Source organism: Diabrotica virgifera, chromosome 10 (genome assembly GCF_917563875.1).
Source record: "Diabrotica virgifera virgifera chromosome 10, PGI_DIABVI_V3a".
Classification (NCBI taxonomy): domain Eukaryota; kingdom Metazoa; phylum Arthropoda; class Insecta; order Coleoptera; family Chrysomelidae; genus Diabrotica; species Diabrotica virgifera.
This window is the reverse complement of record NC_065452.1, coordinates 21841485-21860722: the sequence shown is the minus strand read 5'-3', so window position 1 is coordinate 21860722 and position 19238 is coordinate 21841485. Positions and strand designations below refer to the sequence as shown.

The following is a 19238-nucleotide window of genomic DNA, read 5'->3' as shown; positions in this document are numbered from 1 at the left end:
GGAGCCGAGACATGGAGAATAACCGAGAAATATTAGAAAAAGGTCGAGCCACGGAAATGGATGCCATCAGAAGATCGATGAGAATATCAAGAGCCAAAAGAATAAGGAATGCAGTGATAAAACAACAAATGGGTATAGACGGCACTATATTTGAGGATATTGAGAGAAAACAGCTCATATGGTATGGGCATGTGAGCCGAATGGATGACGAAAGATTTCCTAAAAAAACTATGATGTGGCAACCCCCAAAGAAGAAAAAACGAGGAAGACCATAAAGACGAGGAAGATAATAAATATTGGAAAAATAGTGGATACCACGACAACATACCACAAAGTGTAAAAGATAATTTAGACTTAATTCAACTAGCTTATAAAAGTATTTTTTGATACATTAATTTTTATTCGTAAATCTTTATCGTCCAAACCAGTTATTTTCAATATTTCAAGCATTTTGTTATGTCGGACCTTGTCAAAAGCCTGTTCAGAAGAAGTTGCGCATATGTATACATTTTGAATTATATTTTTGTGTCTCTAATGTCCTGTATATTCTACGTATTACTCGCAGGACTATCATCCAAACGGGACCCAGCAGACTATTTGGCTGATAATCACTGCATATCTTTGCGCGATGTTTATTTGGTACTGTGATAAGTTAGCAGTATCCTAGTTTTATAAATTCTGTTGAAAAGACCACACAGAGGTTTTTTCAGCAGAATTTTCCCATATAATTTCTTTTGCAGGAGGAGTGTATGGTGTTTCTTTTCATAGTAATCAATTTGATTATATTCTTTTCTATGAAACTGTATTTTCGCATGTCTTATCAGACAGAAATGATTATTGCATGGATCCTATTGTATTCGTTTTTATCCTTATTCCTGACTCCTCTTCTTTTTCCATGAATCCTAGTATTTCTTTGTTAACCAGCCTTGTTTTTCACTACTATTATTTTTCTTACATTTAATTTTAATTCCTGAACGATCTTTAATATACAATATACCCTTGATTCTTGTCCAGTTATCCTCAGTAATTTCCCGCTTGCATGATGTTTTTATTTTTGTGTTCTAGCACCCTGGTTATTTATAGTTTTATAGTATCATTTGCCATCTTTTCTCTATCGATAGTACCTAACTCTTTTCTTATTTGCCCTTGTAACCCTTTTCAATCGCAGTCATATTTTCCCTACCAAAATATTGTAATCTGTTGACATATCTGTACATAGATTCTGTAAAATCTACCATGACAATATTAAGCTCGTGTTTCATTGTCTTTAATACTTTTTCTAAATCATGATAGAATTTTTTAATATCTTCTTCTTCATATTATTGTGTGGAGGCATACGCTTGTAATACATTCACATTTTATTTGCATTTGTAACATTAGTATTCTGTCGGGGAAGAGGACGACGTTTTTTACAGTTTTATCTGTTTCCTTCGTCAGAATTATTGTTACGCCATTTTTGTGTTTTGAACTGTCTTTTCTGATTATTATACGATGTGATAATCATCTATAGTTATGGCTTTTACATATAACTATTTTTCGTCTGAGTTTTATGTGTAGGTACACTGTTTTCATAGGCATCTTCCTGTCTAATAATTGTCTTAGTCATTTACGTTATTTGAATATCTTTTTCTTTAACATTATTCATTATATTTTTATTTGATTAGATTATATTCTCTCTAAGAGAACATATACGAAAGGAGGTCGTGCGAAGCAAGACGAAGGTGGAAGATGTAATCGGAAGAAATACACAAACGAAATTCAACTGGTTAAAAATGTAAGGTAAAACCACAGTAACATAATAGACATTTGTGCATTTACCAATAAATTAGAAACAATGTTGCATCTGAAGATTTTACTCACTATTCTTTCACTAATATTAATTGAAAAAACCTGAATAACTTCACATAACCAAAAAAATTACCATCAAAATTGCTAATGTATAACAAGGCTTCAGATTTGTATTATTGAGAGTTTTGTCTACAAAACCGATAAAACATGAACAAATAAATGGAATATAATATCGCGGTCTAGTGTTGCTTTATAGGTCTAAAAAATATTTTTTGATCATGTAGAGTGTAAACTAGACTGTAGACTCATTTGCTCCATAAGAGAAAAACCGTCGAAAAAAAAAACTAACATCGAAGTGAAAACTTCTGTTGTAATTGGTATAAAAATATTGAATTAAGAAATTAAATTAAAAATCCAAATGATTACAATAGTTGATTATTGTATAATTACAGGGTTACAAACAATGAGATCAAAATATGTTTACGGTTTTTACTATTTACCGGTTATCGCCCGTTACCAGGAGAAAAATAATATTGGTCTGCAGATGAACATCTAAGCATTCTACTGGTCAAGAACTGTATGTATCGTAACAGGTATCATGATATGTATAAAAAATATTTCTATTTGTCCAATAATGAAACGCTGAACAAAAACGATAAAATATTTATAAATTACGACAACTAATGGAAAAACTAAACAAAAACTTTTTGCAGTGGGGAATATTTCACAAAGATCTGTCAATAGATGAGGCAACGTCACTATGTTCCCGTTGTACCCATATGAGTACATATTCTAAAGTCGAATTTCTTTTATGTCAACTTCATAAAAACATATTTACAGGTTATATTTACATATAACAAGCAAAAATATACATTGAAATCAATATTATTTAGAACAAAAATATCATGGGAACACATGGGTTAACTGGAATCCAATGAGCGGGATACTCTGTGATCGAAAAATCGGGAAAGGACTGAAAACAAAAAATATATACAAGAGTGTGGTGAGATCTACGTTGGTGTACGGCGGTGAAGTGTGACATATACAGAGGGTTCAGGAAAAGAAGATGGAGGTAGCTGAAATGAAAATGTTACGGTGGATGTTGTGTAAGACTTGAAGAGACAGGATCAGGACGAATTGATCGAGGAAATATCCGGGATAACTACAGTCTCAAAAAAGGTTCAAATGAGTGACGAAGAAAAGTAAGGAACAGTGACTCATGAAAAGAGAAAATCTGAGAAAGAAGAAGAAGTAAAACAAAATAATCAGAATATCACGGGGAACACTATGGGACAGACAATGTCATAGAGATTTCAAACAAAGGTATAACAGAAAGAGTAAACTAGGAGACAAAGTAAACTAGCAACAACTAAAGAAAAATAAGATTAGTTCTTTTATGTGATTTGTATTAAAATGTTTTTCCTATTTAAATTTAACTTATTTAATAAAACCTATTTGGAAATATGGTTCGCAGCTCTGGGGATCAGCTAGCAAATCTAATATTATGAAAATACAAAGATTTCAATCCAAAACTCTAAGAACAATCGCTAATGCCCCTTGGTATATCCAGAATGACGCAATACATACAGACCTTCAGGTCTCTGAAGAGTGCAAAAAATCTTCTGAACAATATCAAAATAGGTTGCGGGTGCATCCTAACACCCTGGCACACAATCTTCTCAACAACCAACAAACGAGGAGATTGAAGCGATATGATCCCTTGGACCTACCTAACCGATCCTGACAGAGCCAACAGCAGAGGAAGCTACGCTTTCAACAGCGTCCAGCCAGTGTGTTCTGTGCTGGTTGTAGTTTTCGTGCTCGCGTATCAGTGTATGTGCGCATCTCACCAGTAAACAAGCTAATGTGTATCGTGATGCTTTGGTCACTGGACCTTACATCACTCAGTCATTGTAAAGACAAACAATTTTACTTATTGTTTTCATTGTAAAGCAGATTGTAAAAAATCTTAAATGTTAATAAAAAAAATTAATTTACCTGTGAAAGTCCTAAGTAAATTGATACTGTTTCTGAAATGTACAAAAATCGACCGTCAGAAGCCACAGCCAAAGCGAACCCATCTAAGGACTGAAATAGAGAAGAATAAGTATTATTAAAATGGACAAAATCAGTTAGTTCTGTTGAGCAAGTTTTGCATGGTTTTCAACTTATATAGTATTTATTATTACCTGTAATATATGTGTCCCTTGATGTTGTTCAAATATTTCCATAGCTAAACCACCCTGCGTTCTGCTTCTTCCCGCTGAAACAAACAAAAAAAGGCTATAACATTTGCAGATTAAGACATTTTCAATAGTTTAGTGAAATATCCTCAATAAATAACTGATACATATTCTCAACGTATGAGTATCTACAGGGTTGTATGAGTATACAACTCTCGCAAAGTATGAGTACAGGTATGAGTAGGGGAGAGTTGGACAAAACCGGGTAGGTTGATAAAACCGGGTACCCCTTAATTCTTCTAACTGTCTGCTGCTATCTATTAGACAATGTTAAAATTAGTGTCCCTTTACCACCAACAGTCGTGTGTATTCATTTCTACCTCATTTGAGTAATCTGTGCCGGAGCAGTAAGACCTCACCTATTTTTTAATGCAGGAAACTCGATTTTTAAGGTAAGTTTATAGCTGTTTTCTCCTCTAATAAATAACTAATGGTAATTTCAAAATTTAATACATGTAACCTAGTATATTATCCTTAATTTGGCCAAAAATTTTGAATATTATTTCATAACTTAAAAATTTAAATAACATTTAATGTCTTGTTTACGAGTTTGACAAAACCGGGTAGTCCAAAAATCGATAAAACCAGGTACCCGATTTTATCAGACCCGTTGTTACTTCCAGTTTCTGCAGTGTTTTTTTTGCTTTTAGTTAACTACAACATGTGGCTTCTTCTCTTGAACAAGCTAGTAGGAAAAATTTAAAAAAATCTCCAGTCGTAAAAAATTAAAATGAAATTAACTGGACAAAAAAAAAGGAAAACGTGGTAAAAAGGGCTGCACCAAAAACAAAATTTTGGAGAGTTTTGAGGAAGAAGATAATAATGACGATGCGTGTCTATATTACAATTAACTATTTTCAAATTATAATGCAAAGGAAGGCTGGATAAAATGTGTGTCTTGCACCAAATGGGCTTATGACGCCTGTAGTGCCTATGATGATGTAGATGAAGTATTTATTTGTGACTTCTGTTCATAGATTTTCGATTTTTGTTCACATACTTTTAATAAATATTTTATTTTTTGCCCATTAGTCTTTTTACATGGTAATTAAATTACTACCCGGTTTTATCATACCGTTTGGACAAAACCGGGTATTTTGCAATATTATCATAAAAATAAAAAAATTAAAAATCTAAGAATATTTTTAAAAATTGACATTGGCATATCAAACTTAAGTCATTTGGGAATATTTCAATCTGCAGCAAACATTTGCTACTCTCGTATAACAAAAGATACAGCCGGTTTTTGGAGTGGTACCCGGTTTTGTCCAACTCTTCCCTACTTTAGAAACTTTCTAAATGAAGAACAGCAGAAAAGAGACCGAGGCTGCAAGATCTCAAATCAGAATGTAATACCGGGGGATAGCGAGAGACGAGGTTGTCGAAGCTAGGGATGGGAAAAACCTACCGGTTATAACCTAAAACCGGTTTTTTACTTCACAATAATCGGTTTTTCCGGTTTTTGTTCCGGTTATAACCGGTTTCTTCTTTTTAAATTAATAACCGGTAAAACACCGGAAAAGTTACCTCTGGAAGATTAATTACCTAATTCAGAGAAAAAAAGTTTTTATATGTATATATTATGGGATTCATATATTATGTTAATTCGCCCTCACATATTTACAGAGAAAGTAATGTACTAATGTAATGTAAAGTAATAAGCTGAAAAACATATACAGTGATGAGCGCACTAATAACCGGCAAAATAACGCAAAAGGTGGAAAACACTATACATCGTGAAGTAAAAAGAGATGAAAATAGGTGGAAATGATCGATATAAACGTATACATTAACATTACCTAACATAGTTCCCAACCTCTAGACGTATCGGAGGAGTATAACAACTGTCACTGTGACAGAAGAATTTTATAAAACACTCCTGTCGCAGACGTCTAAGGGAACTAGAGCTCTTTCAAGATGGTGACTATTAATTAGGTTTTTTTTTTAAATACCTCCAAAACGCTTCTATTTAGAAAAACGAAAATTGGTACGCATATTTATCTTCCAGAAATAAAACGATTCCATTGCGAATTTCTAGTAGCGGTCGTAGGTGTCCCTTTTGGGTAGGGCAATGATTATTTTATTGCATAACTTTTTTGTGTTAACCTTTAAAGCATTTTTGACACTGGATTATTAAATTGTGAGGTATTCTAGTACTAAAAGGTACTTTTGCTTTAAATCGGTAGGATACACCGTTTTCTATAAAAAACGATTTGAAAATTTTTCGTTTTCTGAAGTTGAAAAAAAGTTTAAAAAAACAGTGTAATTTACCGAGTTAAGGAAAGAGTAACTTTTAATACTAAAATACCTCATAATTTAATAATCTACTGTCAAAAATGCTTAAAAATTAAAGACACAAAAAATATTGCGATAAATATACCGTTGACCCACCCAAAACGGACGCATCTGACCGGTCCTAAAAATTCGTCTTAGAATAATTCATCTCTGGAAGATAAATAAACGTACGAGTTTTCGTTTCTTTAAATAGTTTTTTTTAATTTTAAATTCAAAAAACGAAAAATTTTCATATCGATTTTTATAGGAAACGGTGTATTCTACCAACTTAAAGCAAGAGTAGCTTTTATTACTAGAATACCTCACAATTTAAAGGCGTACCAGTTTTCGTTTTTCTAAATAGAAGGATTCTGGAGATATTTAAGAAAAAACTAATGTAAGACGCCATCTTGAAAGAGCTCTAGCTCCCTTAGGAAGTATTTTCGGACTAGGTGATTTGGTTATAATATATAGACCGGTCACTCTAGTAGAGTATAGGTAGCTCAGGTTCATGAGCTCTCTTAATCTATTTCATGCGGTAGATTGGTCCGCATAAGTCCTCTTCATTATCCTTTATAGATTTTCGTGTTTTTTGCTTTCTCGGTGATCTGTTTCCATTCTTTCCTATTCTGTATTTTTTCTCTCCAGCCTGTAATTTTCATATTGGATATATCCTCTCGCAGTTGATCTTTCCGTCTTATTTTCGGTCTTCCTCTAGGTCTGTTTATTACTGGCATGCAATTTGTTATCTGCCTAATTAGTTCATCCGCTTCTCTTCTTTGAATGTGGCCAAACCATTTTAGTCTTTGTGCTTTAATGAATTTTACTATGTCTTCTTCTTCCATTAGATTTCTTATTTCGTGATTCATCAGAATTCGTATTTCCCCTTGATCTGTCTTAATTGGGCCATGTATTCTCCTCATAATTTTGCTTTCTATTATTCTCAGTTTTTCTTTATCGTTTTTTGAAAGGCACATTGCTTCTGCTCCATAGGTGATGACTGGTCTAATTGCCGCTCTATATATCTTTGTTTTTGTTTTTTGCTCAGGTGTTTATCTTTAAGTAGTTTGTGGTATTTCCAAAATGCCCTATGCTGCTTTAATTCTTTCATTTCTCTCTATTCTTGTTCTGTTTTGACCATCTACTATCACTCCTAAGTATTTAAAGCAGTCAACTCTTTGGAATTTGGAATACGTTATCACTTATTCTTATTTCAGTTATTCTATTTATTTGGTCTTGGTTTCTCGTGCTTATTGACTATTTTGTGTTTCTCTGATTGATTATTAACCCCCTGATTTTTGCTTCTTTGGTCAATGTTAGCAGTGCATCTTCTAGACTTCTCTTGTCACGTTCTATCACTCCTAGGTCATCTGCATACCCTATTCTTTGTGTCGAGCTTTGGATTATTATCTTTTTTGTTAGCCCTGTGTTTCTAATTGCTCCCTCCAAGGCTATATTAAAGAGAGTTGATGATAGGCTGTCACCTTGTCTTACCTCATGTTCTATGTTGAGATTTTTTGTTTCACCATCCACTGTTTTAACCTTTGCTGTTGAGCCCTTCATTGTCATTCTAGTCAATCTTATTAACTTTGCAGGTATTTCCATATTTTTCATTTCTTTTAGTAGTTGTTTTCTATAGATGCTGTCAAAACCCGGTTGGAAATCGATAAACAATATGTGCAATTCTATGCCATGCTCGTAACTTTTTGCGTTTAAACATGGATTGCATCTATTGTTGATCTCCCTTTTCTAAATCCATGTTGATACGGTCCTAGGTTTTTTCTGTGTATCTGGTTACAGATACACCAGCACCAGATACACAGGCGATTTGGGTTAAACCTTAATATTTTGAACCCAGTAATCTACAATTAAAATATTTCCAATTATTAATGAAACACCCTGTATATTAAAAGTATGTTTTCAAAATTTAAGGATTTTCGCAAATTACGGTTGCTTATTTCTATTTATAATAATTTTACTACCAGAATTTCCCCTACGCAAGAAAGAAGAAAACTTGCGAAATTTTTCACCGATATCCCCGAAAGACTTAATTCCTTCGGCCAATTTCCACACACTTGTTAGTCCCTGGAGGGAAATATTAATTTATTGATTCTGGGGCACGTTAGGTGCCTGCAGAAACAGCAAAACAGCATTTTTCATTACAACTGTCTCAGGGGCCGATGTCCAGAAATCATATTTTAGGTCTACTCTCGCCCTTCTATCAGTTGTGTCCTTCGGACATAAAGGGCAGGCGCGTACTGATCATAGTAATCATAATATACAGTAAGTATAAGTATGAACGGCTAAATTACTATGTACAAAACAAAACACAGTCTTAGTAAAATGTAGTTGAAATATACTCAATATACACTGCGCGTCACAGAAAACGGGCACCCCAAAAAATGGGTCATTTTTGATGACTCGTATCTCCTAAACCTGTTGTCCGATTTAAGTAATTTTTTATAATAAATCTTAGAGCTATATTCTTTAAGAATATTGTTGTAATAATATTGTTGCTTAACAGGTAAATTTTCATTGTTTACCGGGTGTACGAATCAAACTGTGTTTTTTTCTTAAAGTTTGCAACACCCTGTGGAATATTCTAGCTTTTATAAAATACTGAAATTAAAACCCAACTATAGCCTCAGGTTTCCTTAACATTTTGTTTTTTGATTCATTCGCTTACGATGGATAATACAAGAGTTGGGTACTTTAACAACTAGCCATGTTCTTCATTAGTACAGGGTGTTTCCGAATAAGTGCAACAAACCTTAAGGGGTAATTTTGCATTAAAAAATAATTGCAGTTTGATCTATAATCGTATGTCCGCAAATGCTTCGTTTCCAAAATACGGGATGTTGAATTTTTTCTTACAAACTGACGATTTATTTATCGCCCTAAAACCGGTTGAGATATGCAAATGAAATTTGGTAGGTTTTAAGACCTAGTTATTGCGCATATCTTGACATGCAATTAAGAATTTTATATTCACCATTGGCGCGCATACGGGTAATATGACCGATCATATTACCCGTATTCACGCCAATGGTGAATATAAAATTCTTAATTGTATGTCAAAGAATGTGCAATAACTATCTACGTCTTAAAACCTACCAAATTTCATTTGCACATCTCAACCGGTTTTAAAGCAATAAATATATCGTCAATTTGTAAGAAAAAAATCAACATACCGTATCTCGGAAACGAAGCATTTGCGGACATACGATTATAGATCAAACTGTCATTATCTTTTAATGCAGAATTACCTTTTAAGGTTTGTCGCACTTATTTAGAAACACCCTGTACTAATGAAGAACATGGCTAGTTGTCAAAGTACCTAACTTTTTCATTATCCAACTTAAGTGAATGAGTCAAAAGGCAGAATGTTAAGAAAGGCTAAGGCTACAATTAAGTTTTAATTTCAGTATTTTGAAAATGCTAGAATATTCCACAGGTTGTTGCAAACTTTGAGAAAAAACACAGTTGGATTCGTACACCCGATATACAATGAAAATTTACCTGTTTAGCACCAATATTATTACAGCAATATTTTTAAAGAATAAAGCTATAAGCTATTGAAAAAATTACTTAAATCGGACAACAGGTTTAGGAGATATGAGTCACCAAAAATGACCCATTTTTTGGGGTGCCCGTTTTCTGCGACGCGCAGTGTATTTAAAAAATATTGAGTGAAACTGTAAAAAAATAAACGAAAGTGTCATAAAACGTTTGTGTCATAAACTCACTCTCAAGACTCTATGGAAAAATAATAAAAAATAAAATTGAAAAAGAGATGACAGATATAGAAGAACAAAATAACTTTCGTGCAGGCAGATCCTGTATGGACAGCATATTTTCTCTAAAATTCAGGTTATTAAGAAAAGATTAACCCACAATCTTTCCACCCATATAGTCTTTATAGATCTGACAAAGGCATACGATAGTGTACCACTTTCAATGCTCTGGGTAGCAATGGAAAAACAACGAATTAGCAAAAAATATACAAGCAGTGCAACAACTTTACAAAAATATGACGGTAAACATTAAAATTGGAAACAAATTAACGAGAGAAATTCGTATTAGTAAGGGTCTGAAGCAAGGCTGCTGCATTATACACTCTTTAAAATATATTTAAATGAGGCGCTCTCACTGTGGAAAAGAAATTGCTGCAATATGGGCATCCCAATCGATGAGGATATATTGTACACATTACATTTCGCTGACGACCAAGCCATTCTAACTGAAGAAGAGTGATATAGACTATATGCTCAGAAAACTGGAAGAGGAGTACACTAAGTGGGGCCTTACAATTAATATACAAAAAACCGAGTACTTAGTTGTAGGAAAAACACCAGAAAGCCTTCAAATTGAAATGGGAACTATAAACCCAACTGAAACCTTCAAATACTTAAAAGTCCAAATAACTTCAAAAGCAGGGAGTAACGACGAAATACATTCCAGGATTGGCCAAGCAAAATCAACCACCAGACAGCTACACGGACTATTGTGGAATAATAAAATAACAAAAGAAAATAAAAGAAGAATGTATAAAACAATAATAGAAAGTATTGGGTTGTGCGACGCCGAACTCTGGAAAATAAACCAAAGAAACAAATCAAAAATTAACTCCATGGAAATGATGAACTATTGGAGACGATGTTGCCGGCTCACTAGACTTGATAGGCTGAGAAACGAAGATATTAGGAGAGAAATGGAAATTGATCTAGATAAATAAATAAATAAATAAATAAATAAATAATAGCTTTATTGTTCAACAGGTATCCATTTATAGGACAATTTTACATTAATTATAAACTATAAACTATAAAAGAAAAAAGAAAAGATAATTACCAAGTGAATTAAGAATTAAAATGAAACTTAGCCATTCTGACGAGTTGACTTATACTACAGTTGAATATATCACAATAGTTTACCAAACAATTATAATTTTCACACATAACAAATATGGGGGAGTTTAATATCAGGTTTGTTCTGGCTTGTGTAGTTCTGAACGTGGAAACATTTCTAACAGGATAAGAAGGTACATTAAAATTTATTTGTTTGAGAATATCGGGGCAGTCAATTGAATTATGCAGCAATTTAAATAAAAATATTAGTGAAGCACAATTTCGCCTGATTTCTAATGAAACCATATCTAAACTATTACACAACTCACTATTTCTGATACCTCTCTCTGGATATATGCCGTTAATCTTAAATGACAAATATTCCAAAAATTTACGCTGCACCTTTTCAATCAACTGAACATGTGAATTATAAAATGGAGACCAAATTATAGACGCATATTCGTACAACAAGCATATTTTACAACGTACATAAGAGAAATATAGTAATTTGACAGTTTTTATGTTAGTAATATTTCGGCTATTTCTGACTATAAAGACATATGATTTAAGTGCTTCAGAAACTTTTAAAGATATATGTTCAGTAAATGAAAGTTTACAGTCGAAAATTATGCCAAGATCTTTAATTTTATTCACATGTTCCAGTTCGCTACCATCAATAGTATAAACATAGTTTATACCATTATGTTTCCTTGAGTAACTTACAACTTTGCATTTATTTGCATTCAGATTTAAATAGTTTTCTTTACACCATTCATGCACACCACTCAGTTTATTCTGGATAGTGTGACAATCATTGATATCGTTAATTTCTAAGTAAACTTTTAAATCATCTGCATAACACAAACAGGGCACAGAAATTTTCTCACATAAGTCATTAATAAATAACAAAAACAAGAGTGGACCTAGATTTGATCCTTGTGGGACTCCAGATGAAGGTATGTGTTTGTGAGAGTTATAACCATTATAAGATACAAATTGAGTTCTACCAGACAAATAGGATTTTATGAAAGCGACAGCATCTTTAGAAAAACCAAAAAGGGACAATTTGGAAAGAAGAACTCCATGATGAATTTGGTCAAAGGCCTTTGAAAAATCAGTATATATAACGTCAACTTGGGATCTCCTATCCACCGCCTTAGATATGTACTGTGTTATTCCCAATAAGTTTGTAACTGTGGATCGATTAGCAATGAATCCATGCTGATATTGTGAAATTTGATTACGAGTGAAATAGTATATACGATTATAAAGTATGATTTCAAAAATTTTGGATAAATTGCATATAATAGATATGGGCCTATAATTTTCTACACAACACTTTTCCCCATTTTTATAAACAGGACATACCTTTGATTCCTTCCAGATACTTGGATAAATAGACACAAATTGAAAATTTTTAATAATGGCTTAGTTAAAGCACCTATGCAATCTTTAATAAAAAAGAGGGTATTTTATCAGGTCCAGAAGTCATCTTATTTTTTAATTTTTTGCTGGCTAGAATTATTTCAGTTTCTTGAACAGGATAAAAATTTAGACCTTTAGTGTTGACCGCTAAGACATTATTGCTGGTTAGTACATTACCTGCTTTATAAACATCATTAAAGTATTCAGCAAAGATATCAACGATATTTTGTGGTTCAGAAGTAGCAATGCCTTGATATTTCATTTCACCAGGAATCCGTGAAGTGTTATTTTTAGCATTTACGTATGACCAAAACTTTCTAGGGTTTACAGAAAGGGATAATTGTATATTTTCGATGTATTCGTTGTATGCCAATTTCATTTTTAGTTTTGAAAGATGTCTCAAGCGCTGAAATTCAAGCAGATCAGACTGGTAGATATAATAGATACAATCGAAGCCAAAAGACTCAACTAGTATGGACACCTTCAGAGAATGCCTGAAAATAGATGGCCGAAAAAATAGAAAAATGGACTCCACCCACTAGAAGAAAACGAGGTAGACCAAGACGATCCTGGAGAGAAGATGGCGAAGATGTAGTGACCGTCAGAGACCTAAAAACTGAAGATTACTTCGACAAAAAACGCTGGAAATTAGGATGCGAGAAGCGGCGACAGCTTTGGAAAACTCGCTTATTATATATATATATATATATATATATATATATATATATATATATATATATATATATATTTGTACAAATATTCAAACCACTATATATATATATATATATATATATATATATATATATATATATATATATATATATAAATTATTGATGCATTTTTTTTAAACCAAACAAATATCACTACCTAATTTCGCAAAATTTGGGCTTACAACCTCACCTCACCATACACACTATATAAAATGGATCTCATCAATTAACCGGTTAAATTTTGATAAAGAAGAACTCTAACCCTTTTACTAAACAAAACTACTCTATTTTTTAACTTGAAAATAAAAATACGGCCCTGTATGAGCCATTCTGGACGCCTCTTCATTTACTGGTCAGTATTCTTTGTAAGGTAATTCGATTATAGTCCCCCAATTTACTTCGTTACCATCGAATACAGAGTGATTTCACCTTGTGGTTTTGTTCCTTAACAACTCTGTTGAAAAATGTTATTTGCGGAAGCGGTTTCTTGAATCAATCAAGTGTCCGAAAAAAAAGAGAATCGATCTTTCTTTCGTAGAAGCTAATAATTAAGAAAGGCTGTCGATATTTAATTCTATAATTTTTCAAAAGGTTGACTGGTATAAAAAACAAATAAATGTGAAAGAAAAATGAAAAAGAATAAAAAATATTGAATTGAAAAGCATACATAGGTACTTTTATGATCCGCAAATGTAGCAAAATTAAAATAGACACAGAGAAAAAAACAACCAAAACTTATAACAGTTTGTTATTTGTACAGGTATATGCAGATATGTTTTTTGTGTGTGTTAAAAATGATATGGACTTAATAATAAATGGGGAAATATAAAATTTAGTATATAATTATACTACAATCACAATAAAGATGCAGTAGAAATAAACAAACCAAGACACGTTGAATGTTACGAGGAGCACTACCAAATCTTAATTTACAATGTATACAGCGTGTCTACTTGAGTTGGAAACATATGGGAAACTTTTTTATTATTAATTTTACGAAAAAAAGTTATTCTTTATAAAAAGTTCTGCATGCCCCAAAACCTAAGATTCAATCATCAGATATCAAATTTTCTGAATATTATACGAGGTATGTCAAAAAATATGAACTTCGTTCAAGAGTAAAGTACCTTTATTTCTCTCAATATCGAAAATGCTTATTCTGAAAAGTTGTTTGGAAATAAAAACTAAGCTCAAATATGCAATTACATGCTTCTAATTGGAAAAAAATATTTTCCAAATTTTTCTCAAATTTTCTCTAACTTCGTTTTGATTCATTACACATACGATAACTCTTTTATTATTACTTTTACGAAAAAAAGGTATTCTTTATAAAAAGCTCTGTAGGTCATAAGGCCGAAGATGCAACCAACAGATATCACATTTTATTAATTTTATACGAGTTATGTCAAAAAATATGAATTTCACTCAAGAGTAAAGTACCTTTATTTTTCACAATATTGAAAACAGTTATTAAAAAAGTTGTTTAGAACTAAAAACTATGTGTCAATATGCAATTACATCCTTCTAATTGAAATACTGTGAAATATAAAGGTGCTATAATATTGAGCGAATTTCATATTTTTTGACACACCTCGTATAAAATTAATAAAAGTTGATATATCATGGTTGTGTCTTAGATTTTAGACCATGCAAAGCTTTTTACGAAGAATAACTTTTTTTCGTAAAATGAATAATAAACGAGTTATCATATTTTGTAATAATTAAAAACAATGTTGGGTATCCTTAAATTTGAGAAAAAAAATTTTTTTTCAATAAGAAGCATGTAGTTGCATATTTGATCTTAGTTTTTAATTCCAAACAACTTTTTATCATAAGAATTTTCGATATTGAGAGAAATAAAGGTACCCTTGACCGAAATTCATATTTTTTGACATACCTCGTATAATATTCAGAAAATTTGTTATGTGATGATTGAATCTTAGGTTTTGGGGCATGCAGAACTTTTTATAAAGAATAACTTTTTTTCGTCAAATTAATAATAAAAAAGTTTCCCATATGTTTCCAACTCAAGTAGACACGCTGTATACATTTTAAACCTCAAAACCATCAAAAACCTTAAATTTATTAAAATCTATATCAAACCATCACTGGGGAGCTGATGAGGACGTCCTAATTAAGGTGTACAGATCTTTCATTCGCTCTCGCTTAGATTATGGATGCTTTGTATACATGTCAGCATCAAAGTCTTATGTAAGAACTCTTGACACTATTCAGAATACCGCATTACGAATCTGTCTTGGAGCTTTCAGGTCCAGTCCCACCGAAAGCCTTCGTTGCGAGGCAGGTGAACTTCCTCTTTCACTTCGTAGGCAACAATTGCTTCTGACATACTTTGCTAGGGTGTCTTCTAATCGAAACAACCCTGTATATGAGCTAATTTGTAAACCCTATAACTGCACGCCCAATAATAAATATCAGACACTACCTCAAATTTTACTTCCTCTTTCACGACCTGTTGATTTATCAGTAACAGATACTCATATAATACCATCAACTCCTCCCTGGACTAACAATATCCCAAAAATTAACCTTTCGCCTATCCCAAAAATGAAACCAATAGCCAAATTCTGAGACAATCATTCCTAAAGCTGGTCAACACAAACTCATAAGACGAGATTCTCTACACAGATGCATCTAAAACTGCGACAGGGGTTGGATAGTCTGTAACAACTGCAAATACTGTTCTTCAGAAGTTCTGCCTTCCAGCATTCAACTCCATCCATACAGGAGAACTATATGCCATCCTCCAAGCATTGAAATGGTTATCTAGCCAAACTAAAGCCAAAAACATTGCAGTATGTACTGATTCGATGTCTTCCATCGACTCAATTAAAAATATATACTCCCAACATCAATTAGTTCACGCCATACACGAAGAAACAAACCGTCTCATTTCTTCTGGAACAAATGTAACATTAATCTGGACTCCTTCACACGTTGGAATTTCAGGCAGTGAGACCGCCGATACTGCTGCAAAAGAAGCAATTACAGCCAAATCAGACATCAAACACGTTCAACTAGCATCAGATCTAAAACCACTTTTCAGGTCCCAAATCAAAAATCCTGGCAAAACCAATGGAAGAGATCAACCTCGAAATTATTCAAAATACAACCTACTGTCGAAACCTTTCAGCTACCTAACTTAAGCAGAAGAGACAAGGTAATCATACGCAGGTTGAGAATTGGTCACACACGGTTGACACATGGACACCTCATGGCTTCAGAGACATCAAGTGTTTGTGAAAAGTGCAGTGAATCGCTAACCGTTCAGCATATTCTCACTCAGTGCACCGGGTTTCTTTTTAGGTATTTTCTTTCTATTGTAAACAATAATCTAATGTAACAATTTATGTAACAAAATTGGCCCAGTGTCAATAACCTTGTTGTTGAGACCCAATAAACAAAAAAAAACCCTCAAATCATGATTTACTAAGTTTATACGTTGTAAATCATGATTTGGGAGCGCTCCCGTAACATTCAACATGATATCTTGGTTTGTTTATTTCTAGTGCATCTTTATTGTGATTTTAGTATAGATTTAAGGTATGTATATTAAAAAAATTAGTTCCCTAGCATATATCATGGAAAAAATCGTTCACTTGTTAGTTCTCAAAGGTTTCTTAATTAACAAAAGTAATGGATTAACGGTCTCTTTTGTGTCTCATATCGGTTTCAAAACTTTGCGGAATTTTTAGAAAGTGAATTAGGCAGGGTCCATTGCTAGATTTGTTTATAGAGAGCAAAAATGGTAAATGTGAAAGTCACTTTTTGAGCAGTGGGTACATACTTTGATTTATAAGGAGGGAAAAATAATTGGTTGAAAGAAGATGTAGAAATTTTTGATTTAACCTAAATTTGGAAGTCGAAGATTTGGTGATGTGTTCCTGACCTTTGAAAGTACAACATCCAATCCTGACAAGTGTACTATACATACTAAATTTACAAACAAGACTATAAATCAAGATTTTGGGTTTTGTCTGATTGGTTCGTTTCGAATTTTGTCTGTACTCTTTCTATTTGCTATTTTCCTCATGAACCTCATTTCCATAGCATTGACTCTGGATTTTTGTCTCCCCGTCAATGTCCATGTCTCGCTCCTATACATGATTGTTGGTCTAACTACTGATCTAACGACTGCTTTTTACTTTCTCCGGTGTCTCTTTTTCCCAAAAAATTTTGTTTTCATAGTGTTAAATAAGCTTCTTGTTCGTTCCATCTCATTTATTTCCATATCTTGTTAACCATTTGATTCAATTATTAGTCCTAGATATTTAAAATAATCCACTTGCTCTAGTTGTTGCCCGTCTAATTCTATTGCGTGTGTCTTCCTCGTATTTGAAATTTTCATTGTTTTTGTTTTCTCTGTATTAATTTTCTTATTTGTGTTTGATAGTTCTTCTTCTAGGATTTCAAGATTGTTCTGTAAGTCTTCTGTTTTCTGCTATTGCTATCAATACCATGTCGTCTGCAAATAGTAGCTCCGATAGTTGAGTCTGTTTCATTTGCCAATATCCTAATGTTAGTTTCCTCATTCTTCTCTTGGCTTTATTTATTGCTTCATCCGCAGTACCACTGAGAATAGCAGTGGACTTAACACCTTCGCTGCGCCATCAGTTGAAAAAGACTGGTAACTAGGTTTGCAGAAATTAGGGCTAAAAATAAGTACATGTATTTCCATCTGGCGAGTACCATACAAACGAAATGGGTTGGTAAAAACTAACATTATAGGTACCTATATTCTTGTCTGAAAGAAATCTATCTAATAGAGGGATAATTTAGTACTAGTTGTATTCGAGTGGTAACGCATACAAGTTATTTATTTTTCATTGTGGGATTACCCAGATGAATTCATCTGGTGAGTAATTTCATTTGTAATTCCCAGTATTCCTAGTTATCGTCGAGCAATGTTTAGAATAGTGTTTAAAAGTTTTGTATAAAAATTAAGTAAAGTGAGCAATAGAACTGTTGAATTAGTAAATTTGGCGTTGAAAAATGCAACTGTAAGTGATAGTTGTGTACACCTCAATCAGAATTTGGATCGGCACCAAAACTTATAGTTGCTAACAATATTAGCATTTTTGTTGTTTTTATATTTTATGAAAAATATATATTTTGTTTACCAGATGGAATAGCCTGGTACTGATACAGTTTTCAACAAGTTTGTATATTCTTGTATGTATACAAAAAATACAACTATTACTACAGATAAATCTTTAAAAATTTACACATATATGCCACTTACATTTCTTAAGAACTACCAGTCTATTACGACTGGTGTATCTAAATACAGCATTTTATAGTACAGGACAATTACAACTGGTAAGCATACAATAAGCATTGGATTTTTCGTAATCGCAACGAAGGTGTTAACATGCATCCCTGTTTGACGCCTTGACTTGTAGTAAATTCTCTGTATTTCTCGTTGTTGGTTTTTACTGCATTTGTATTATTTTTGTTTGTACATATTCTTTATTACTTCCATTATATGTTTGTCGACTACCCTTTCTTTTAGTGTCTTCCATACGTCCTTTCTTCGGATTCTGTCAAAAAACCTCTATAAACACCGGTAGTTGGTAGTAAAAAGACTGTTCAAAATACCACAAGAAAATCTTTGAAGTCATCCTCATTCAAACCTACATTCATTAGGTACATTTCTGTACACTAAATGTAAAAGTAAATAAATCTAACCCCACTTGCAAAATTGTAGCATTAAATGTCATAATCTATTTGACGAAGTTAACGAAAACGTTAAGCAAATTTGATTTGAGCATTGAAACAAAACCGCGCTGGTAACCCTCTAGATCAATTTCAATTCATTAGTTAATCCAAAGTATAAGATTCTTCGCGCTCACTCTAATTCTCATAATTATTTCGGTTTAAACCAACTGATCACAGTGACGGAGATCAGCATTAAAACAGGGTATACAATG

The 19238-nt window shown here is 32.8% G+C and overlaps 1 protein-coding gene across 1 annotated transcript in view; it reads right to left on the bottom strand.

The window, feature by feature from the left end:
• LOC114338335 (protein trachealess) overlaps positions 1 to 19238 on the bottom strand; it is a 192002-nt gene that overhangs the window by 94059 nt on the left and 78705 nt on the right. Inside the window, exons 3-4 of the mRNA XM_050641585.1 lie at positions 3978 to 4051; positions 3787 to 3876 (exon numbers count right to left, since the gene is read on the bottom strand). Coding sequence (XP_050497542.1) covers positions 3787 to 3876; positions 3978 to 4051 — 164 coding nt within the window. The remainder of the gene's footprint in view (positions 1 to 3786; positions 3877 to 3977; positions 4052 to 19238) is intronic.